Genomic DNA, 20,056 nt, shown 5'->3' with positions numbered 1-20,056 from the left:
GGTAGAGCAGAAGTCATCCATGGTTACGACTGCCTGCAAAGTTTTCGGACCAAAAACAGCAGATGCGAAAGTAAAAACATGTAAATTGTTAAACTTTGAGCACTGGAGACCAAAACTGCATGGTATATTTTAAATGGGGCCTTATAACACTCTGTAAAGTAAAATAATGTTCTCCTCCTCCCACAAATCTATGCACCTTTTAATACAGCTAAAACCTTGTTTGCCCTTGCAGCTGCTGCCTGGCATTGCTTGCTACAGCCAAGTTTATTATCTACAAGGACTCCAAGGTCCTTCTCCATTATGGATTTGCCTAACACAGTCCCATTAAGGGTATAAGTGGCTTGCATATATTTACATCCCAGGTACATGACCTTACATTTATCAACAATGCATCTCATCTGCCACTCATATGTCAAAGGTTTCCGTCCTTATTAGAACCTCTCTCTCAATGATTACCCCCTATCCTTATAGATTGTAAGCTCCTTTGGGCAGGGCTTGTATCGGTTATTGGTTGCTTTGCATGTATTTATGTATGTCCAATGTATAAACCCACTTATTCTACAGTGTTGCAGGATATATTGGTGATTTATAAATACATGGTTATAATATAATAATAATAATAATAATGAAGTCATAAGTCATTTCTTTTAGAATCACATTGTTGCCATAGCTCTTTTTCAGTAACTTCTTACCATCCTGGTCCTCCTCTAGGTCTTCCTCAAACAGCTTCTCTGGGGACAATATGAAATGAAAGCCAAGTGAAAATTACTGCTTTTCTTCATCAAGTTCAATAAACTATATATTATATATATTACACACACAAGCATATATATGCAATATAGCAGGACCAGCACTCCCTTGGTAAAAAAAAGGAGATTTTAGACTTACCGGAAAATTCCTTTCTAGTAAGCCCGGACTGTTAGTGCACACGTAGAGGTTTTGTCTTTCTTTCACCTCTTGAGGCAGTCAGAAGAACAAGACTCCTCTTTCCCAATATATGTGCTGGCTGTGCCACTACTTACCAGATCAATGTAAAGCTCAGACAGGTGGAGACAACACAGTAGAAAGATGAGCAAGAGACAATGGCAAAAATGATAGTGAAAAATGAATAGACCCAAGACCATGTACTGAAAACCGGTGAGACTAACCGGTTAGTCTAAAATCCCCTTTTCTCTAGTTGGCCCTCCTGTCAGTGCAGACATAAGGGTAGAGCAGAAGTCATCCATGGTTACGACTGCCTGCAAAGTTTTCGGACCAAAAACAGCAGATGCGAAAGTAAAAACATGTAAATTGTTAAACTTTGAGCACTGGAGACCAAAACTGCATGGTATATTTAAAATGGGGCCTTACTAGCACTCTGTAAAGTAAAATAATGTTCTCCTCCTCCCGCAAATCTATACCCCTTTTAATACAGCTCAAACCTTGTTTGCCCTTGCAGCTGCTGCCTGGCATTGCTTGCTACAGCCAAGTTTAATTATCTACAAGGACTCCAAGGTCCTTCTCCATTATGGATTTGCCTAGTGCAGTCCCATTAAGGGTATAAGTGGCTTACGTATATTTCCATCCCAGGTGCATGACCTTACATTTATCAACAATGCATCTCATCTGCCACTCATATGTCAAAGGTTTCAGTCCTTATTAGAACCTCTCTCAATGATTACCCCCTATCCTTATAGATTGTAAGCTCTTTTGGGCAGGGCTTGTATCGGTTATTGGTTGCTTTGCATGTAATTTTGTATGTCCAATATATAAACCCACTTATTCTACAGTGTTGCAGGATATGTTGGTGATTTATAAATACATGGTTATAATATAATAATAATAATAATAATGAAGTCATAAGTCATTTCTTTTAGAATCACATTGTTGCCATAGCTCTTTTTCAGTAACTTCTTACCATCCTGGTCCTCCTCCAAGTCTTCCTCAACCAGCTTTTCTGGGGACAATATGAAATGAAAGCCAAGTGAAAATTACTGCTTTTCTTCATCAAGTTCAATAAACTATATATTTTATATATTACACACACAAGCATATATATGCAATATAGCAGGACCAGCACTCCATTTGTAAAAAAAAGGGGATTTTAGACTTACCAGAAAATTCCTTTCTAGTAGGCCCGGACTGTTAGTGCATGCGTAGAGGTTTTGTATTTTTTTCACATCTTGAGGCAGGTCAGAAGAACAAGGCTCTTGACTCTTTCCCAATATATGTGCTGGCTGTGCCACTACTTAGCAGATCAATGTAAAGCTCAGACAGGTGGAGACAGCACAGAAGCAAGAGACAATGGCAGAAACAATAGTGAAAAAGAAAGTTGTTTTGTATGGTCAATATGTGGAACCTTGCATAGGATCTTCTAGCGAATTGACTAACAGACTGGTCCAGCCTATGCTTTTTCCTTTGAGCTTGAAAAGTACTTTTCCACCCATGATGTCCATGATTATTTGCTTAAGGTCGGGGCCAAAAAGAGACTCCCTTGTGAATTTAAGGGCAAGTAACCTGTGATGTAGCCAAAGAGCATGTTGTGCCATGACTAAGCTGGCTGCGGCCTTTACCACTAGTCTGCCAATGTCCATAACAGCATTTGAGAGGATGGTCAGGTGCAGTTCAAGGTCAGATGTAAGATGATGTGAGGAGGAGGGAGGTTTGCAGGCCAGTTCTTAAGCCCAATGTCTCACAGTGCAAGCAAGATCTGTAAAGGTGACTGCTGGCCTAAGAATTGATGCCATCTTTGTAAAGGACTTTTTTAGAATGGTTTTCATCCTCTTGTCCATTGGGTCCTGAAATGCAGCCTCTTCAGCTTGCAAGATGGTATGCTTGGATAGTCTGGCCAAGGATGAATCAGTTTTCCCAGTAGGTGTTTTGAGGTTCCCGGTTTGGCCAATGAAGTATGGTCCTCTTCACTGACCTCTAAGGAGCTAGAATGAGGAGAGTTATTCTGAGTCACAGAGAGGCTCTGGATCTAAGTTGGAGAGCTGGCCCTCCTCTGAGTTGAGGAGTTGGAGGATGTAAGTAGGGGGCATGGTTCCCTGTGCTTCTTAAGTGGTGCAGTATTAGTGAGGGAGGATTTAATAGGATGTTTGATACAGTCCAAAAGGCTACCAAGCTGAGGTGACATCGGTGAGGTGGATGGTAGAGGGATCTGAGAGTTCTGTGATAGGATGCACAGGGGTCTCCTCAGTAGCTGTAGTGTGAATAGGAGTAGCACAAACAGTTGCAGGGGCTGGATGTGGAGATAATATAGGAGCCTTAGGTGCTTTGGGCTTGCAGTTAGAGCAGAAGTCATTCTTAACTTCCTTAGAGTGCGTTTACTCTTTTTTCACCTAGAAGGCTCTTCAGACTTTTTTAGCTTCTTTGCACTGGCACATGCAACTGGGTGAAGATCCTTCACTAATTCATTAAGAGACTGGTAGCAAGAAATGATACTGACGCGGGTAAGGGAGATAAGGTTGTTTAGTGATGTCTCGATGTGTCTGGAAAAAAGAAACTGGAAAGTAGAGATGGAGCCAGCCTATGTATGTGGAAGAAGGAGTCAGGAATCTTGTTCTTCTGTTCTGCCTACAGAGGTGAAGGAAGATAAAACGTCTACGTCTGCACTAACAGGAGGGCCAATAGAAGTGTTTTTATTACACGGGGGGCATCAACAGTTTGATGTCCAGTTTGCATAGGATTATCAAAATGTGTGGCATGTAGATTTTAAAAAACCATAGCCTATTTGCCCAATGTTTCAGCCTCCCCTACTTATTTTAGCATCCAGACGATATAAACAATAAACTGATCACCTGCAAAATAAGTGACAAAAGCAAGTTTTCACAATTCTTGAAGTCTTACTGGGTCTCCTAATGTCCTAATGTTTTATTAAATTGGCAATAGATAGTGCGAGTTTAAACTGTTGCATATAAAGGTGAGTTTCTATCTTATACAAAGCCCACATTATGGGGGTAAGGGGGATGTACACGAGTCAGGTCCTTATTCTGTATTTAGATGTGATCTGTGCTTGAATAAGGGGGTAAAGGGAGAGTAAAACGATCATTTACTTTATATATTTTGCACTTTGCTTTTCAATTCCTGCGGGACCCCCTATTGTCAGTTCTGCCCAGGGCACTAAAACACCCAACCCTCATCTGATTCTACTAACCTGTTGTTATATTACATCCTGCAACACCATGGTAGACCATTTTACAGAGGGTACAGAAAGCGTAATTGCAGTTGGAACAAATACCCATCGTGCCCCCAGGCTCCAGCATGACTGGAGTTTGGCAGTTTAGAAGTGGGCAGTAGACCACATCTGCCATCAGATCCAGGCTGGACTGCAGCAGGAGACGGTCATAGCGGCTGAACAATTCTTCCCCAACCAGCAACTTCACCTGCAAAGAAAATGATATTTAGCAAAAGCCTAGTTGTTGGTTTTTGTCCTGCAGCCTCCTCTGTGCTTTGGGCATCACAGGATTATATGCTGATATTTATGTATTTATACTGATATGATCTATGGTCAGAAACAGACACAGTGCAAAAGATAAACAAAGTAAAGGTTGTTTGGTTTCCTTTTTAATTGTATTTTACCTTTTATTATACCTCAGATAAAAGTGGGTAGATAGACTATGTTGCTGCATTTTATTCCATTTAACAATATTCTTGGAAAAAGGTTGGAACTGATTTCCTAGTGTAACGCCAAACACAACAGTAGTGAAATGCTGGTTAGCACAGATGCTTGCACCAGGAAAAGTTGTGCAACAAGCATCTACTGTTTCAGCAAACTCCCCACCAACAGGCTACAGCATAATGAGCACGTGCAGTGTCATATTTACAACTTACAAAGTGATATCAAAAATGCTCACAAATGCTCAAGTGTAACACTATTTAGAACAATGCGGTCAGGGTCGGACTGGGGGTGCAGGGCCCAAGTGATCTTTCCAGACACGTTTTCCAAGTATTTTTAGGTTTGTTGTGCTGTTAGGGCACAGGCTGGGCTCTCTAAATCTTCTTGAGTGGCTGATATATATATAGTCTACATTTCACTATAATAAAAAAGGGCAATCCAACTAAGATGATTTATTTGAGATTATTTTATGCTTTATTCAGAGCTATTCAGACCATTGATATAAATGACTGGAAAAACACTATAAAGTCCTTATTTATCTAATACTTTGCCAATGGACACACAGTGCCAGTTTTTGAAAAGATGCTAATTTACTTCAATAAGTTTACAGAATGGAGCACCTTTTACTCCAATTTGTGAAACAAATACCACAGTTTAGAGTACACCTTTCTAAATATCCCTTTGAATGCCCTGCCATTCACTTTCCTGGTCCAATATTATCAACTTTAAGCACCAGCATCAATACTTTTAAGAAATTCCGGACAAGATTCTGGCTAATTTGACTTCAAAGCTTTTGGCCAGAGTTCCAAAAAATCTCCTGGTGTACCAAGGCCCTAGTGAGGCAATTCCCATTATCCCTTTTCTTTCTACCCCCAAACCATTTAGCATAACAGCTATTTAACTGTAGGTTTATCTGATACTTAGCAAGAAACATTGCTGATTTTCAATGTAATATCCTTTTCTTATTCCCTGCTCTAGCCACCTTCCCCAAACTTTTTTCTCTCCTGCCTTCTAATACATTATCCCTGCCTTCCCTGATCTCAATATAATCTACATTTCTGGGTTCCTGTTTATTCACTGTGTTAATTTGGTCAGCATGTAATGGGCTAATATCTAATGTCTCCCAACTTAGCTACATGCTATAAAGATACACCATTAATGAACGTGCACATACACACAAGAATAAAGAACACTGTATATGGGTTACCTGTGCAGGTGTAGCAACAGAAGAGCACTTTGGCTCAGGACAGTTAAGAGCCTGGACCTGCCCATCCTGTATCTGAACTGTATAATAATCCTTAAGGCAGGCGTTGCAGTAGATATGCTCACACTTCTTAAAGTGAGTGCACTCGCTGCCCACCTTTTCTGAGAAGCAAATGTTGCACATATACCATTTGCTATCAAAGCACTTCTTCTGCTGAGCCTCATTAAAGTCCAAGATGCAGTCAATAAGGGCAGCGACAGATTCCACATCCTGGATAGCCCTTTTGTCCCAAATCACTGCTTCTGCTGGGCCTGTGGCACTACAGGAATCAGATATCCCCGAGTTATTCTTTATGCACTGTGGTCCAAACTCACAAACTTGTATTTCATATGGTGAGTTAATCTTTAAGTACTCCAGAGTCCCCTCCTTGAGAAACTGCATCCAAGCAAACAAAACAACTCCTCCTGCGTATTCCTCCCATAGGTCATCCAAGCGCTGACACAGCAGGGCAAGCTGGGATAAACAGAAATACAGAAATATTTATGGCTAATTGTCTCCTAATTCTCATCTCCATGCACCTGTAACAAGGCAACATCTAACTATAAAAATGGCCATCAAAACTATTCTTGAAAAGGCACAGCAAAAAATGCAATCAGGCTTTTTTTTATGACTTTTTAATATATTTCAAAATTAAGTTGTAAAAGACACAGCCAAAACCTGGCAAGACCTTCATAGAAGCCAATGGGAAGTATATTTTCAGTAAGTAATAAAGAAAGTTGCGAATCATGTTTTTTTAAAATTTGCAACTGCATTTTCATTTTTCCAACAGCTTTTGTCGCCACAACAAAATGTAATTGCAACCAACCCATACAATATTTTTCATTATAAAAATCATGTTTTGTTGCTATTATGTGAGTATTTTTAATAAAAATGCATGGTGCAAGGTTACATTCTGGATAGTGGCACGGTACTTACACACAAAGTACCACTGGCCAGTGGGGGTGCTTAACAAACTCCATGCACCAGTGAATTACACTTTACCTGACCTATAAATGTATCTGTTCATACATGAGATGCTGCTATACACACGCACTAACATGATCTAATTGTGTCCTGTTCTAGTAACAACGGGGAGCAATAAGCAAGTAACTCTCACAATCTAGTTCAAACAGAAATCTAAATTAATTAACCAGGGGTTACTTTAAATTCAAATCAATATACAATGGCCCTCTACTACCCTTACTCATTGGATACACTGAATGACATTATATATATAATATGAACTCTGGAAGCAGTCTGTGTGTGAGCTGACAGGCAAACCCTGCCTGCTAGTACACAGAAGAAAGTGGATCTGATGTGTGTGCCATTAGCTTTAAGCTTTAGGAAGTAGTACATTTCACAATAATAAATAATTAATTGAACTAGAATTTAATAGGCATCTATAAAGCTGTAAAGCTGTAATAAAACTCTATAATGCATTTTTACTGGATTCTGTTCCTGTTTCATCTCTGAAGTCACCTATGTGTAGAAGTTGTGAGGAGCCTGCAAGGTGTGTACTTTTGTTTATCTTTTTTTGTTTTACCTGACTTGGAGAAAGCCACTTGCAGCTAAGTGTGAAGGCTGGAGGGTCAGTGGATGGGTATCCTGGAGGCAGTTCAAAGTTCAGTATAATAGGAGGTAGGAAAGAGACAATACTCTCAAAGCTTCCCATGTATTCATTAGATGCACAGTCACCTTGGGTAAGCACAGAGTACAAAAACATTCAATATAAATAAACATTAATAAACCAAGCTACTACACAATGGGAATCCTCGTGCCCAAAATTTATTTCATAGGAACCTTCAAATCTGTGACAAAAAGAAAAAAGCAGCAGCTTAATTTTTCCTTGACCAAAAAATGTATCTATTTTAATCTATTTTAAAAAAGACAATTGCTTGTATTAAGAAGAGAAATGTTTCACCATGAGCTTGATAATGAAGAGTAACTGCATTAAATGTCTTCTCCTCCTCCTCCTCACACAGTTTCTCTAAAGAACCAGAAAGTTGCAATATGAAGGAGCTTTCTGTTTGTGCGCCCTTACATGCAATAAATAATAAAAATCATATATATTTCTTAATTAAAGTAATGGAGAGGTATTTATTTTTGCAAGCCCTATTCTTTGAATTCATAAAGGAGTATACTGACTCTGTAAAATATAATATGTCTTCCCGGCGATTCCCTTTGTTCTCTTTGTTTAGGTGGAAAGGCATTTCTGAGATCTGTCACAGGTAACTAATCTCTATGTAGGACATTACCCTTAAACTGTGCAAATTAAAATTAATGTCCAAAAAAAAGCTAACAATGTGTGTAAATGCATGTCTACCTTTTTTTTCCTGAAAAGAAAGGACAATGGCATCAATGGGGGGTTGCTATCTATCAAAGTATAGAAGAGCAGGAGGTGTGTGGGCTGTATTGAATGCCAGCATAACAGCAGATACATGATTGTCACATGCCTGGTGTTTCCTGTGATGATCCTGACAACCCCCTTAGCTTGTTGCCAAGAGGCTTGTCATTTTCCCCTGAACCTTGTTTACATCACCCCTGGCTCCTTGTGTTTTCACCCTTGAAAGCTCTACAGAGAATGTAGCTACTATGTTTTTGGCCTAATAAAAAGTAAAACATACTAAAGTATATGGCCATTAAGCACACATGGACTAGAGCAGTCCAAAACTTGCAGCCTGCGGGTGTACCTTGTGCAGCCCGACCTCTCCCTCTTTGCCACTACAGTCCCTCCCTGCCCTGTTCCACTCCTGGGCAAGGAAAGTGCTTAAATTTTCCTTGCCTTTAAGACAGGGTTATTTATAACATAACGCCACCATTGGCATCTCATTGTGCTCCTCCTTGCATCTAATTAAAATGTAAAAATGTATATTGCTTTCATGCAGTATACATTTCATAACATCAATGCATGTTACTTTAATGCTACTTTACAATTACATGTTGGGCAGTCAGTGCCATATGATGACAGATGTTACTGTACAATTTAATGTTGCGTGGTCAGTCTCTAGTAGTTTGGCCTTAAAGGTGGTTGTGGTAATGTGGGCATGGCTTAAAGTAGGTATTGTTTAAAGACTAGACATGGTCAACACTGATGTCCATTATCAGCCCTCCTACACGTAGGTCAGAAATATTCTGGCCCTTGGTACACAAAAAGTTGGACAGCACTGGACTAGAGAAACCTTCAGCATGTTAGGGCACTGAAGTGGTTACTTGAATATCTGACTCACCTTTTATGGCTACGCTAAAGTTTGGAGGAAGATCTAGACAGACACATATTTCCCCTCCTGGCGCAGTCTCCGATCTCTTGAATTCATCTTCAGAGTATATACTAGCGAGTGCTAGCAGTTCATCCTCCTGCGCTTCCTTGTCTTCTCTTGCCATTGGTTGTCTGTGCAAATCTGTAATATATTACATCCGTTAAAAAAGAGCAGATATGTCTTTTGCCATTATGGTGGGTTAAAAAGAGTAATTCATAGGAATCAATACAGTGGCTGTCTCTTATCAAAGGAGAGCTAAACCCCAAATAATACATTTATGCTAACTTATTGTGCCTCTGTGCTTATTTACAGTTTACATTTATTTTCCATTTTAAGTGGTTCTGAGATATTCGCAGTTTTAAACTGTTAATATAAGACTAGGATCACTGATATTCTAGGCATTTAAAAACCTGTTAGCAGTTTAAAACCCCTAATATATAATAAACCACTAAAAATAGAAAAGTGCTAAGAGAAGCAATCTGAGTAAGTTTACATTATTTCATTTTTGGAGGTTTAGGTCCCCTTTATGATATAAGCTGTGATGTTGGTAAATAAGCTGAACACGATAGTCAGAAAATGTTTCAGAAGAAAAGGAACCCAATATGGGCCAACATGAAAGACTAATTTACAATTTACAAATACACTGATGGTTAAGCACTTGGCTAAGGGCAGTGGCACACTGGGTGTTGTAGCACCTGATTCATCATCATTAGTTGCTTATTGTGTGCCCTCTATTTATTGTGTTGTTTCCAATAGTAATACTGCCTTCCCACAGGGCACAGGGTGCTACCCCGGTTACTTTTTTTTGGTGTACTTTGTATTTCTAAATTACACTGTTTACATAGCAAATAATTCACTCTTCCATTTAAAATTTTATTCATGAACCAATATTGGTGTGTAGGCAGCCATCTCAGTGCATTGTGCCTGAGTCTGAGCTTTCAGAAGGAGCCAGCGCTACACATTAGAATGGCTTTCTGGTAACCTATTGTTTCTCCTACTCCCATGTAACTGGAGGAGTCCCAAGCCGGACTTGGATTTGTTACTATTGAGTGCTATTCTGATACCTACTAGGAGCTGCTATCTTGCTCCCTTCCCGTTGTTCTGCTGATCGGCTGCTGGGAGGGGGGTGAAATCTCTCCAACCTGGAGCTCAGCAATAAAGTGTGACTGAAGTTTATCAGGACACTTTTATATTTAATTAAATATATTTAAAAAATCTGTGTTTTTGAAAAACAGATTTCAATGCAGGATTCTGCTGGAGAAGCTCTATTAACTGATGTTAATCAGTTAAATATATGTTATGTTAAATATATTTTCCCATGACAGTATTCCTTTAAGTAGTTCAGGAGGCAGCACCAAACAGTCCCTGTTACCTGAAAGCATTCCTGTGAGCCCTTGTCATGTAATTGTCTCTTGGAAATATGGCTGTCCAAAGTGCAATCACCTGACAAGCACTGGCACAACATGTATGTATGTATATCTTTATTTATGAAGTGATACGTATGTACGCAGCGCTGTACAGTAGAACAGATTAATACAAACCGGTGGTTATTAAAATAATAATAGATAAATACAACATATAACAATAAATACAAATAAATACAAGGTACAGTTGCAATAAGTTAAGAATCAAAGAGACAAGAGGATGGAGGTCCCTGCTCCATAGAACTTACAATCTAAACAGGCACAAAAATTAAATCCCCAGTGTCATTAACCCTTAAAATCATCTTGTTTTAAACACAGACTTCCAAAAGGTTTATTTGAACAGTACTTGCTAATAGAATATTTAAGTATGTAGTGGAATTACGTCTAAAGCAACTGGACTTTTTGAGTTTGTTGCAAAAGACTGGTAGGGCATTTCCCCACATGTAAACCCTTTAATTAAAAGGTGAACTAACCCTTTAAAATGAGGTAATAGGTGTGAAATGTATTTGCCCTTCCTGCGGCGCTTCCGCATTATAACCCGTCCCTCAGCTGCGCTTCCCAATGCTTGGGATACAAATGCTCACTCACTGTAATACACACCCTCTGGCCAGGGGGAATTTACAGTACAGTTGAACTACTCTGACTGCTCCATTATTACTCACTGTAACGCTGATAATGAAATCTACCTGGTGCTGCACCGTGTGGGCAACTCTGTCCCGGTCCCACCAACCTGTGTAAATGTTACCGTATCAGCCGCTCTTCCGTGTACATGTACATGTATTCATGTATGGACTGCACTGTCAAGGCAACACTGCGGGAAACACTGCCACCTGCTGGCTCATCATTTGCTGAGAAGGAAAGTAGTTAAGTAACGTCAGTCTCTATAACTTTACAGCTTGGCTATACAAAAATACTGCTGAAATACTCCTTTTGGCAACTACGAGGTTACACCGACAGTAAAAGGAAAGCAGCCAGATCACCTCATTAGTCGTAGTCGGACTACTTTGGGGTTTGGTGCCAGGGGTGCGCCCCCACCCACCCATCCCGCTCACACCTCATCTTGTGCCAGACAAAGGCTGCTGGGAATCACGACTGAGCGCTTTTCAATAGCTGAGTAGCAAGTGAGCTGCGGGCAGTTTTGTCATATATTCTGCCTAAATTATTTCCCTTACCTGCCTCTCTTCCAATTACAACACATTGGCTTGACTAAAAGCCCGCTATTCATTAGTTATATGAGCTCTGCCGGAGACACACGCTGCTTATACTGAATTATCTGTGCCCCTGTTTGTACCTGATAAATAGAAATAATTAGGCAGCAGAGCAACATTATATTAGGGCCCAGCCCCAAACTAGAATGCTGAAGCATATACCAAACCATCTTATTAGTCAGTATAGTACCCCATTGGGCGCCCTATATCTCACAGGCAGTTACAGGGTCTGCTTCTTTATGGTTCTAGTGTGCAGGGGCCCCAGATCCCACACTGTGTGTCTCTGCATTATTATTTCCTCTCTGCAGTTTTTGTGTCACAGAATCAAAATCAGACACTGGTTAAATTCTGTTATCTGATCAATACAGTGTCAGACTGGGCTAACCCAAGCCAAGGGCCAGCTACCATTTTACATTATCCCGCTGCTACTGTACTCGAAGCGCACCTGCTGATGTGTCCGGCCTGGTGAGTCCCAGCAAATCTGACATTAAATCAATAAAAAATCAGTTATTGATGAGTAAACAATCCACTCTGTTATGGATGTCATGGCTAGCTTTCCCATATGCTCCAGGAAATCATTGTTCTGCCTTAAAGGAGAAGGAAAGGTAAAACCTAAGCTTTATCAGAAAGGTCTGTGTAAATACAGCCACTCACAGAAACACTGTACTGAGTCCTCTATCAAAAGAAACAGGATTTATTGCCTTCTTTTGTGTACATATGTACTTTGGTATCAGACTTCCTCTCTCAGAAAAATCCTTCATTCCTAGGACCAGAGCCTGCACAGCTTTTTCTTATCTCCCTTCTCCTGCTCCCCCTCCCATCAGAATGTCTGATCCTAGAGCTGCAGCACTGAAGCTATGGAGACCAAGCTAAAATGGCAGCTGCTATCTTAAACAAACAGAGGGAGCTTCTATGGACGTTTACTCAGGTATGGTAAAGCTTTCTGCAGAATAAATATTTTCCTTCTCCTTTAAATTATTTTTTTTTACATTTATCCTGAGACAGTTTGAATTGGTCTTTTTTTATTTTCTGTGGATTTTTATCACTTCAGATACCCTAGCAACCAGGCAGTGGTGCAAAGAGAGACTGGAGTATGAGCAGGAGAAAGCCTGAATATTAAAATATATAATAAGAAATAACAATAAAACTGAAGCCTCTAGAAAGGGGTAGAAGAAGGCAAATAATAATTTAATAAACTATAAATATAAAAAATGAAACAAACTGAAAAGTTTCTAATAGGTTATTCCATAACTACCTCTTTTTTTTAAAAATGAGAAACTAGGGTTTGTTTGGAGGGGTTGAAATTGATGGATTTTGGTCATTTTTCAACCTAATTCAACTGTGTAACTATGCCCTGTGCCAATGGGAATACCTCCTTGATAAAAGCTTAATTGCAAAAATGTTGAGGTGATTCTTCAGTAGCCTGGGTATCTGCTCTCCTGCACACTTTATTGTCACTTTGTGCACGTACCTCAACATGTTACTGATATTTGCTGTTTTGCACACGTCTTTTTGATGCCTGACTGTAAAGAAATACATTTTCTATTAAGATATTTTTGCAATACTCCACTGTGTGCCTTTTATTCAGTGTGCAGGTTCAGCATGGATATATTGTTAGATTACCATAGCCTCCATTTTAAAAGGGGGGGGGGGGGGCTGGTTGTGGTCCTAGCACCTGGTTCACCATTAGTTGCGTATTGTGTGCTCTCTATTCATCATGTTGTTTCCAATGGGAAAACCTCCTCCCCACATGCCAGAGTGCTACCCAGGGACTTCATGCAAGGCAGGGGATTGTAAAACCCTTACTAAGCTTAGATACAAGTAAAGGTGCAGGACTTTCTGTTAAGCTCGGTTCCATTCCCCTAACCTGACTGTTGAACAAAGTCTTTCCTGTTGATGCAGAAACAGTACAATATGCAGTTTTATCGTCTCTGCTACAGAAAGAACACTTTGTGCCTTCCCACTGCGATAAGCTGTCCTGAGTGACAGCAGGAGGGTGGGCCATCATACAAATCCCTTGTCTATGGTTTAGAGCCCCATAAATTAAACTATGAATGAAAAGGCAGAGCCTAAAAGCTAAACTCCACAGGAGATTTTGTAGGATGGTGTCGGGTCGACAAAATGCATCCTACAAGTCAGATGTAGTTGCATGGGTCAAAATATAATAGAACTGATACAAATATCTGATGTGTAAACTACATGAAGCAGCACCTAGTGTGGGTCAGGTTTGGGCTTGAGTACAGCAGATGCAGTAGGATCACATGTCTGCATTTCATTTGATGGAACCTGGAAATGGAGGTTCTGCTGTTTGCCTATACCCTAGTGGGCCCACCACCGACTTCTTCCTCTGTATGTGACTAGTTTATATCTTGTGACCTCTGCCCTCTTGAGAAAGTAAATGCACAACTTTTTTAAAAAACTTAAAATGTTTGAGACGGTGAGGAGAAAAAACAAAACCAAAAAGGTCATCAGTCCCTACCTCCTCACCCTATTTAAACTTGTGTTAGGCCGTGGAGGGATGGGGCAGCCAAATAAGTGGCCAGCCCCCTTCTTCACCCAGCAGGCAGTCAGTCCACTATATGTATTTTATCATTTACTCTGCCAAAAAGTAAAGCTGGCCACACAAGGCCAAGATCCATTTGTTTGTTGAGGTTGCCCAGTTTGGCCACATACATGCTGGACCATAATACGATGATCCAATTGCATGTCCTCCGACTAACAATGGGAGTCCTGTCTGTAAATCTGTGTGTAAATATGGATACAAATAATTTAGCAAGGGTACTTATAATCAAGTATGGAAATCCCAAATAGGTGCACATTTTTAGGTGTTTGCTAGGCTTGGTTTAAAGTGCTGTTATATTTAAAGTAACCGTTTATATAAATGTATAACTAAAAGAGACAACTGCATCATAACATTCTTTCCTGTAATCAACACACAGAATATTTTATTGTGATAAAAGATTTATTATAATATAATACACTATATATCTCTTTTCTTAAATACATTTAAAGAAAATAAAAATAGAGATTTTACTCAATAACATTAACATGACAACCAGCCATAGTTCCCTAAGCATTGTATGAAGTTATACATACATCTAATCCTCTGACATTTTAGAAGTTTAGGTAGTGGCGTTTTGAGATACTGGGGCAAATCAAGCACACAATCATTTATGTTTTAAAAACACTGCGCCACTGGCATTTTATTGTGATATTTTTAAATCTTTCATTTATATTGAAAGCAAATTAGCAGAACACCTCCTAAAATATTACAGGAGATTCTGCAAAGAAATAAGGCCTCAATTACTAAAGCTAAACAATTTCTGAAGACAACCCTGTGCCCACACACAAGCACAGACACATGTTTCCTATATCTGTAGTTATGGAGCCAATCAACATGCTCCATTGGGTTACAATGAGAGTTTCTCAGTTCAGTGTTATAAGGATATCTATTTTAAACCGATTTGCAAAATGGATTCTTAAAGTGAAATATACCACTAGTGCTATATGTGATAAGTAATATGCTTAGTAACCATCTTGTCCCTTAGAAATGGCACAATAGCTTACACAGTCAACGGAACTCTGTCCTATAAGGAATAAATACGTAAAATAAGGCACTAATTATATGTAAATCCTGTTACTATTTTACAGCTATAACATTGTAAACAGGAAGCCCAGGGGGTGAGTGACAGAAAGGTTATATAAAACAATACTTGGTATTATACAGTACAGTAAAGCATACAGCTAAATAACTGCCCACAAAATGCACAGCGTTCCAAAACAGAACACATTGATATGGATGTTGTACAGGGCACCAATTTTAATTGTGATTTGGCTGAATCCAAGTCCTGCTTAAAAAGGCTGTGATTCTGCCAAACCCCAAACTGAATCCAGAATTCAGTGCATCCCTAGTAGCATTAGCTGCTATGACAAATGTAACCTCACTGGGTACTGATTTCCCACAACCCCTAAGCTTAACTTTTCAACAGCAGCCTAAGCACACTGAGCATGTGCAATGCCACTGGCACACAAACAATGGCCTAACAAAATAAGAATATGCAGAGAAAATGGACACATTTGAAGGTCTGGATCATAACTGTTATAGGGCCCATAAAATTCTGGGCTGCTACAGTAAGTTCAGTATCTAGAATACAGCATTTCTAGCCATATTCTTTATTATGGTTTAGCTCCCTTTGAAAATGCATTCTATATGTATAAACTGTACACTGTGAATATTTACACCTGTATTTGTGATGGAATACAGCTGGCATCCATAAAAATAAACTCAAGTAATGATTTAGAGGAGTGTGGGTTTTTTTTCTCTTTTCTAATATAAGTACCCTTGATACCGAGCACACATCTGCACACTAGTCCGTAAAAGTTTCAAAACTTTTTTTTGGTGAATGGAGCATATAAATTCCTATTATATGGAAGTATGGAAGGGTATAAGGGCACAGAGTGGAGCGGATTGGAGGTTGGCTTGGAAAATGTTCACTTTTGCGTTTTCCAGGCCAACCTCTAATCCGCTCTGTGTGCGGACGCACACACACACACACACAGTTGCCATAGCCTTTAGTGCAGGCACACAGAGGAGTGCAAGAAAACGGAACCACTTCTCTCAGCCTGGCAGAAAAATGCAGGCCTGAGAGAAGTGGATCTACGCTTTGTCTGTCCTCGCCCTTAGCATAGACTATTCATCACTCCTCACAAGGCAAGTGATTCGGCAGATGTAAACAAGCGTATCCTATGGGAAAAAAAAACCTCAGAGAATATATTTAAAAGTAGCGATCATAAACAATGAGCCAACACTAAGGAAAACCCCATTTTAAAATAAAGGAGACAATAACAGTGCCATTACAGTGCGTCTTTTCCAAGATTTCTTATGCCCTGATGGTTAGGCTTCATGCCTTTTGTGGCTCAAACAATCTGCAAAACAATTTAAATAAAATATATTAGTAGCTATATATTATATACTGTATAAGTATAAACTATGTAAGTTTTTTCTGGCTTAAGTCATTAGTGTAACTACCCATCTGCTGTACACAGGACTGGAGCAAAAAAAAAAAAAAAAATCTACCAATTCGGCTACCCCTTTACTAAGGGACCCATTTGAAGAAATTATTGGTCACCCTGGTGGTCTACTAAAATTTTTTTGGTCCTTAGAGTATTAATTATGAAGTCATGCTTGGCACCATTTCTGAAAGGGGGAGGCTATAACATAAGAATGTTCACATTTTCACTAATACTTTCTCCTAATGTGGGCTGAAACACTGGATACACAAGTATGCTAAATAAAAAGCATTGAGTCACAAGGACAGTAGCGCTGGTCTTTGTTAACATATGCAGTATAAATATGTATATAGAAAATCCCAGGTCCTGAGCATTCTGGATAACAGGTCCTATACCTGTTTATATACAATCATATGAAAAAGTTTGGGAACCCCTCTCAGCCTGCATAATAATTTACTCCACTTTCAACAAAAAAGATAACAGTGGTATGTCTTTCATTTCCCAGGAACATCCGAGTATTGGGGTGTTTTCTGAACAAAGATTTTTTGTGAAGCAGTATTTAGTTGTATGAAACTAAACAGGGGCGGGCCGAGCAGACCAGGCGCCCTAGGCAACCCGGTCGGCTACCTCACCCCTACACCGACGTCGTGCACACCCCCCACCCCGTGTGTTTTGGCACAGTTTGCGCAAAAAAGATTGTGATAATGGTTACAGACAACCCAAAGATCACCTCCAAAGACCTGCAAGAACATCATGCTGCAGATGGTGTATCTGTACATTGTTCTACAATTCAGCGCAATTGGCACAAAGAACATCTGTATGTCAGGGTGATGAGAAAAAAAGTCTTTTCTGCACTCACGCTACAAACAAAGTAGCTTGTTGTATGCAAAAGCTCATTTAGACAAGCCACAGTCATTTTGGAACAAAGTGAAGAACACCGCATTCCAAGAAAAACACCTGCTACCTACTGTCAAATTTGGTGGAGGTTCCATCATGCTGTGGTGCTGTGTGGCTAGTTCAGGGTCTGGGGCCCTTGTTAAAGTCGAGGGTGGGATGAATTCAACTCAGTATCAACAAATTCGTCAGGATAATGTTCAAGCATCAGTCACAATGTTGAAGTTACAGGGGTTGGATATTCCAACAAGACCCTCAACACAGTTGGAAATCTACAAAGGCATTTACAGTGGTGTGAAAAACTATTTGCCCCCTTCCTGATTTCTTATTCTTTTGCATGTTTGTCACACTTAAATGTTTCTGCTCATCAAAAACCGTTAACTGTTAGTCAAAGATAACATAATTGAACACAAAATGCAGTTTTTAAAAGGTTTACGTTATTAAGGGAGAAAAAAAACTCCAAATCTACATGGCCCTGTGTGAAAAAGTGATTGCCCCCCTTGTTAAAAAATAACTTAACTGTGGTTTATCAATTTCAATTTTCAATTTCAATATCAATTTGTGTAGTCACCCCCAGGCCTGATTACTGCCACACCTGTTTCAATCAAGAAATCACTTAAATAGGAGCTACCTGACACAGAGAAGTAGCCCAAAAGCACCTCAAAAGCTAGACATCATGCCAAGATCCAAAGAAATTCAGGAACAAATGAGAACAAAAGTAATTGAGATCTATCAGTCTGGTAAAGGTTATAAAGCCATTTCTAAAGCTTTGGGACTCCAGAGAACCCCAGTGAGAGCCATTATCCACAAATGGCAAAAACATGGAACAGTGGTGAACCTTCCCAGGAGTGGCCGACCAACCAAAATTACCCCAAGAGCGCAGAGACAACTCATCCGAGAGGCCACAAAAGACCCCAGGACAACATCTAAAGAACTGCAGGCCTCACTTGCCTCAATTAAGGTCAGTGTTCACGACTCCACCATAAGAAAGAGACTGGGCAAAAACAGCCTGCATGGCAGATTTCCAAGGCGCAAACCACTTTTAAGCTAAAAGAACATTAAGGCTCGTCTCAATTTTGCTAAAAAACATCTCAATGATTGCCAAGACTTTTGGGAAAATACCTTGTGGACCGACAAGACAAAAGTTGAACTTTTTGGAAGGTGCGTGTCCCGTTACATCTGGCGTAAAAGTAACACAGCATTTCAGAAAAAGAACATCATACCAACAGTAAAATATGGTGGCGGTAGTGTGATGGTCTGGGGTTGTTTTGCTGCTTCAGGACCTGGAAGGCTTGCTGTGATAGATGGAACCATGAATTCTACTGTCTACCAAAAAATCCTGAAGGAGAATGTCCGGCCATCTGTTCGTCAACTCAAGCTGAAGCGATCTTGGGTGCTGCAGCAGGACAATGACCCAAAACAAACCAGCAAATCCACCTCTGAATGGCTGAAGAAAAACAAAATGAAGACTTTGGAGTGGCCTAGTCAAAGTCCTGACCTGAATCCTATTGAGATGTTGTGGCATGACCTTAAAAAGGCGGTTCATGCTAGAAAACCCGCTGAATTACAACAATTCTGCAAAGATGAGTGGGCCAAAATTCCTCCAGAGCGCTGTAAAAGACTCGTTGAAAGTTATCGCAAACGCTTGATTGCAGTTATTGCTGCTAAGGGTGGCCCAACCAGTTATTAGGTTCAGGGGGCAATTACTTTTTCACACAGGGCCATGTAGGTTTGGATTTTTTTTCTCCCTAAATAATAAAAACCCTCATTTAAAAACTGCATTTTGTGTTTACTTGTGTTATCTTTGACTAATAGTTAAATGTGTTTGATGATCAGAAACATTTTGTGTGAAAAACATGCAAAAGAATAAGAAATCAGGAAGGGGGCAAATAGTTTTTCACACCACTGTATGCAGAGGGAGAAGTACTATATTCTGGAATGGACGTCACAGTCCCCTGACTTGAATATCATGGAAAATCTATGGGATGATTTGAAGCAGGCTGTCCATGCTCGGCAGCCATCAAATTTATCTGAACTGGAGAGATTTTGTAAGGACGAATGGTCAAAAATACAGCAATCCAGAATCCAAACACTCATCAAAGGCTATAGGAGGCATCTTAAGGCTGTTATATTTGCAAAAGGAAGCTCAACTAAGTATTGATGTAATATCTCTGTTGGGGTGCCCAAATTTATGCCCCTGTCTAATTTTGTTGCACATTGCATATTTTCTGTTAATCCAAAAAACTTTATGTCACTGCTGAAATACTACGGTTTCCATAAGGCATGTTATATATTAAAAGGAAGTTGCTACTTTGAAAGCTCAGCCAATGATAAACAAAACTCCAAAGGATTAAGAGGGTTTCCCAAACTTTTTGCACAATGGCTGTAGATATCTTGTCAGACTGACAGTCATCATTTTTTTT

At 39.7% G+C, this 20,056-nt stretch overlaps 1 protein-coding gene across 8 annotated transcripts in view; it reads right to left on the bottom strand.

Annotated features, from left to right (window-relative positions):
* rnf14.3 (ring finger protein 14 gene 3) overlaps window positions 1-20,056 on the bottom strand; it is a 44,743-nt gene that overhangs the window by 4,137 nt on the left and 20,550 nt on the right. For 3 of the 8 annotated variants that reach the window (XM_031898801.1, XM_031898795.1, XM_031898797.1), the window contains exons 5-8: window positions 5,805-6,150; window positions 4,136-4,364; window positions 1,898-1,936; window positions 693-731 (exon numbers count right to left, since the gene is read on the bottom strand). In XM_031898801.1, the coding sequence (XP_031754661.1) occupies window positions 693-731; window positions 1,898-1,936; window positions 4,136-4,364; window positions 5,805-6,150 (653 nt within the window). Of the gene's footprint in view, window positions 1-692; window positions 732-1,897; window positions 1,937-4,135; window positions 4,365-5,804; window positions 6,315-7,383; window positions 7,536-9,067; window positions 9,239-11,207; window positions 12,736-16,587; window positions 16,656-20,056 lie in introns of those variants that run through there. The other 5 variants (XM_031898800.1, XM_031898798.1, XM_031898799.1 and 2 more) reach the window with 5 other exon arrangements.

This window comes from Xenopus tropicalis, chromosome 3, assembly GCF_000004195.4.
Source record: "Xenopus tropicalis strain Nigerian chromosome 3, UCB_Xtro_10.0, whole genome shotgun sequence".
Lineage (NCBI taxonomy): Eukaryota > Metazoa > Chordata > Amphibia > Anura > Pipidae > Xenopus > Xenopus tropicalis.
Note: the sequence above shows the minus strand (reverse complement) of the source record. Positions and strands in the feature narration are given on the sequence as shown.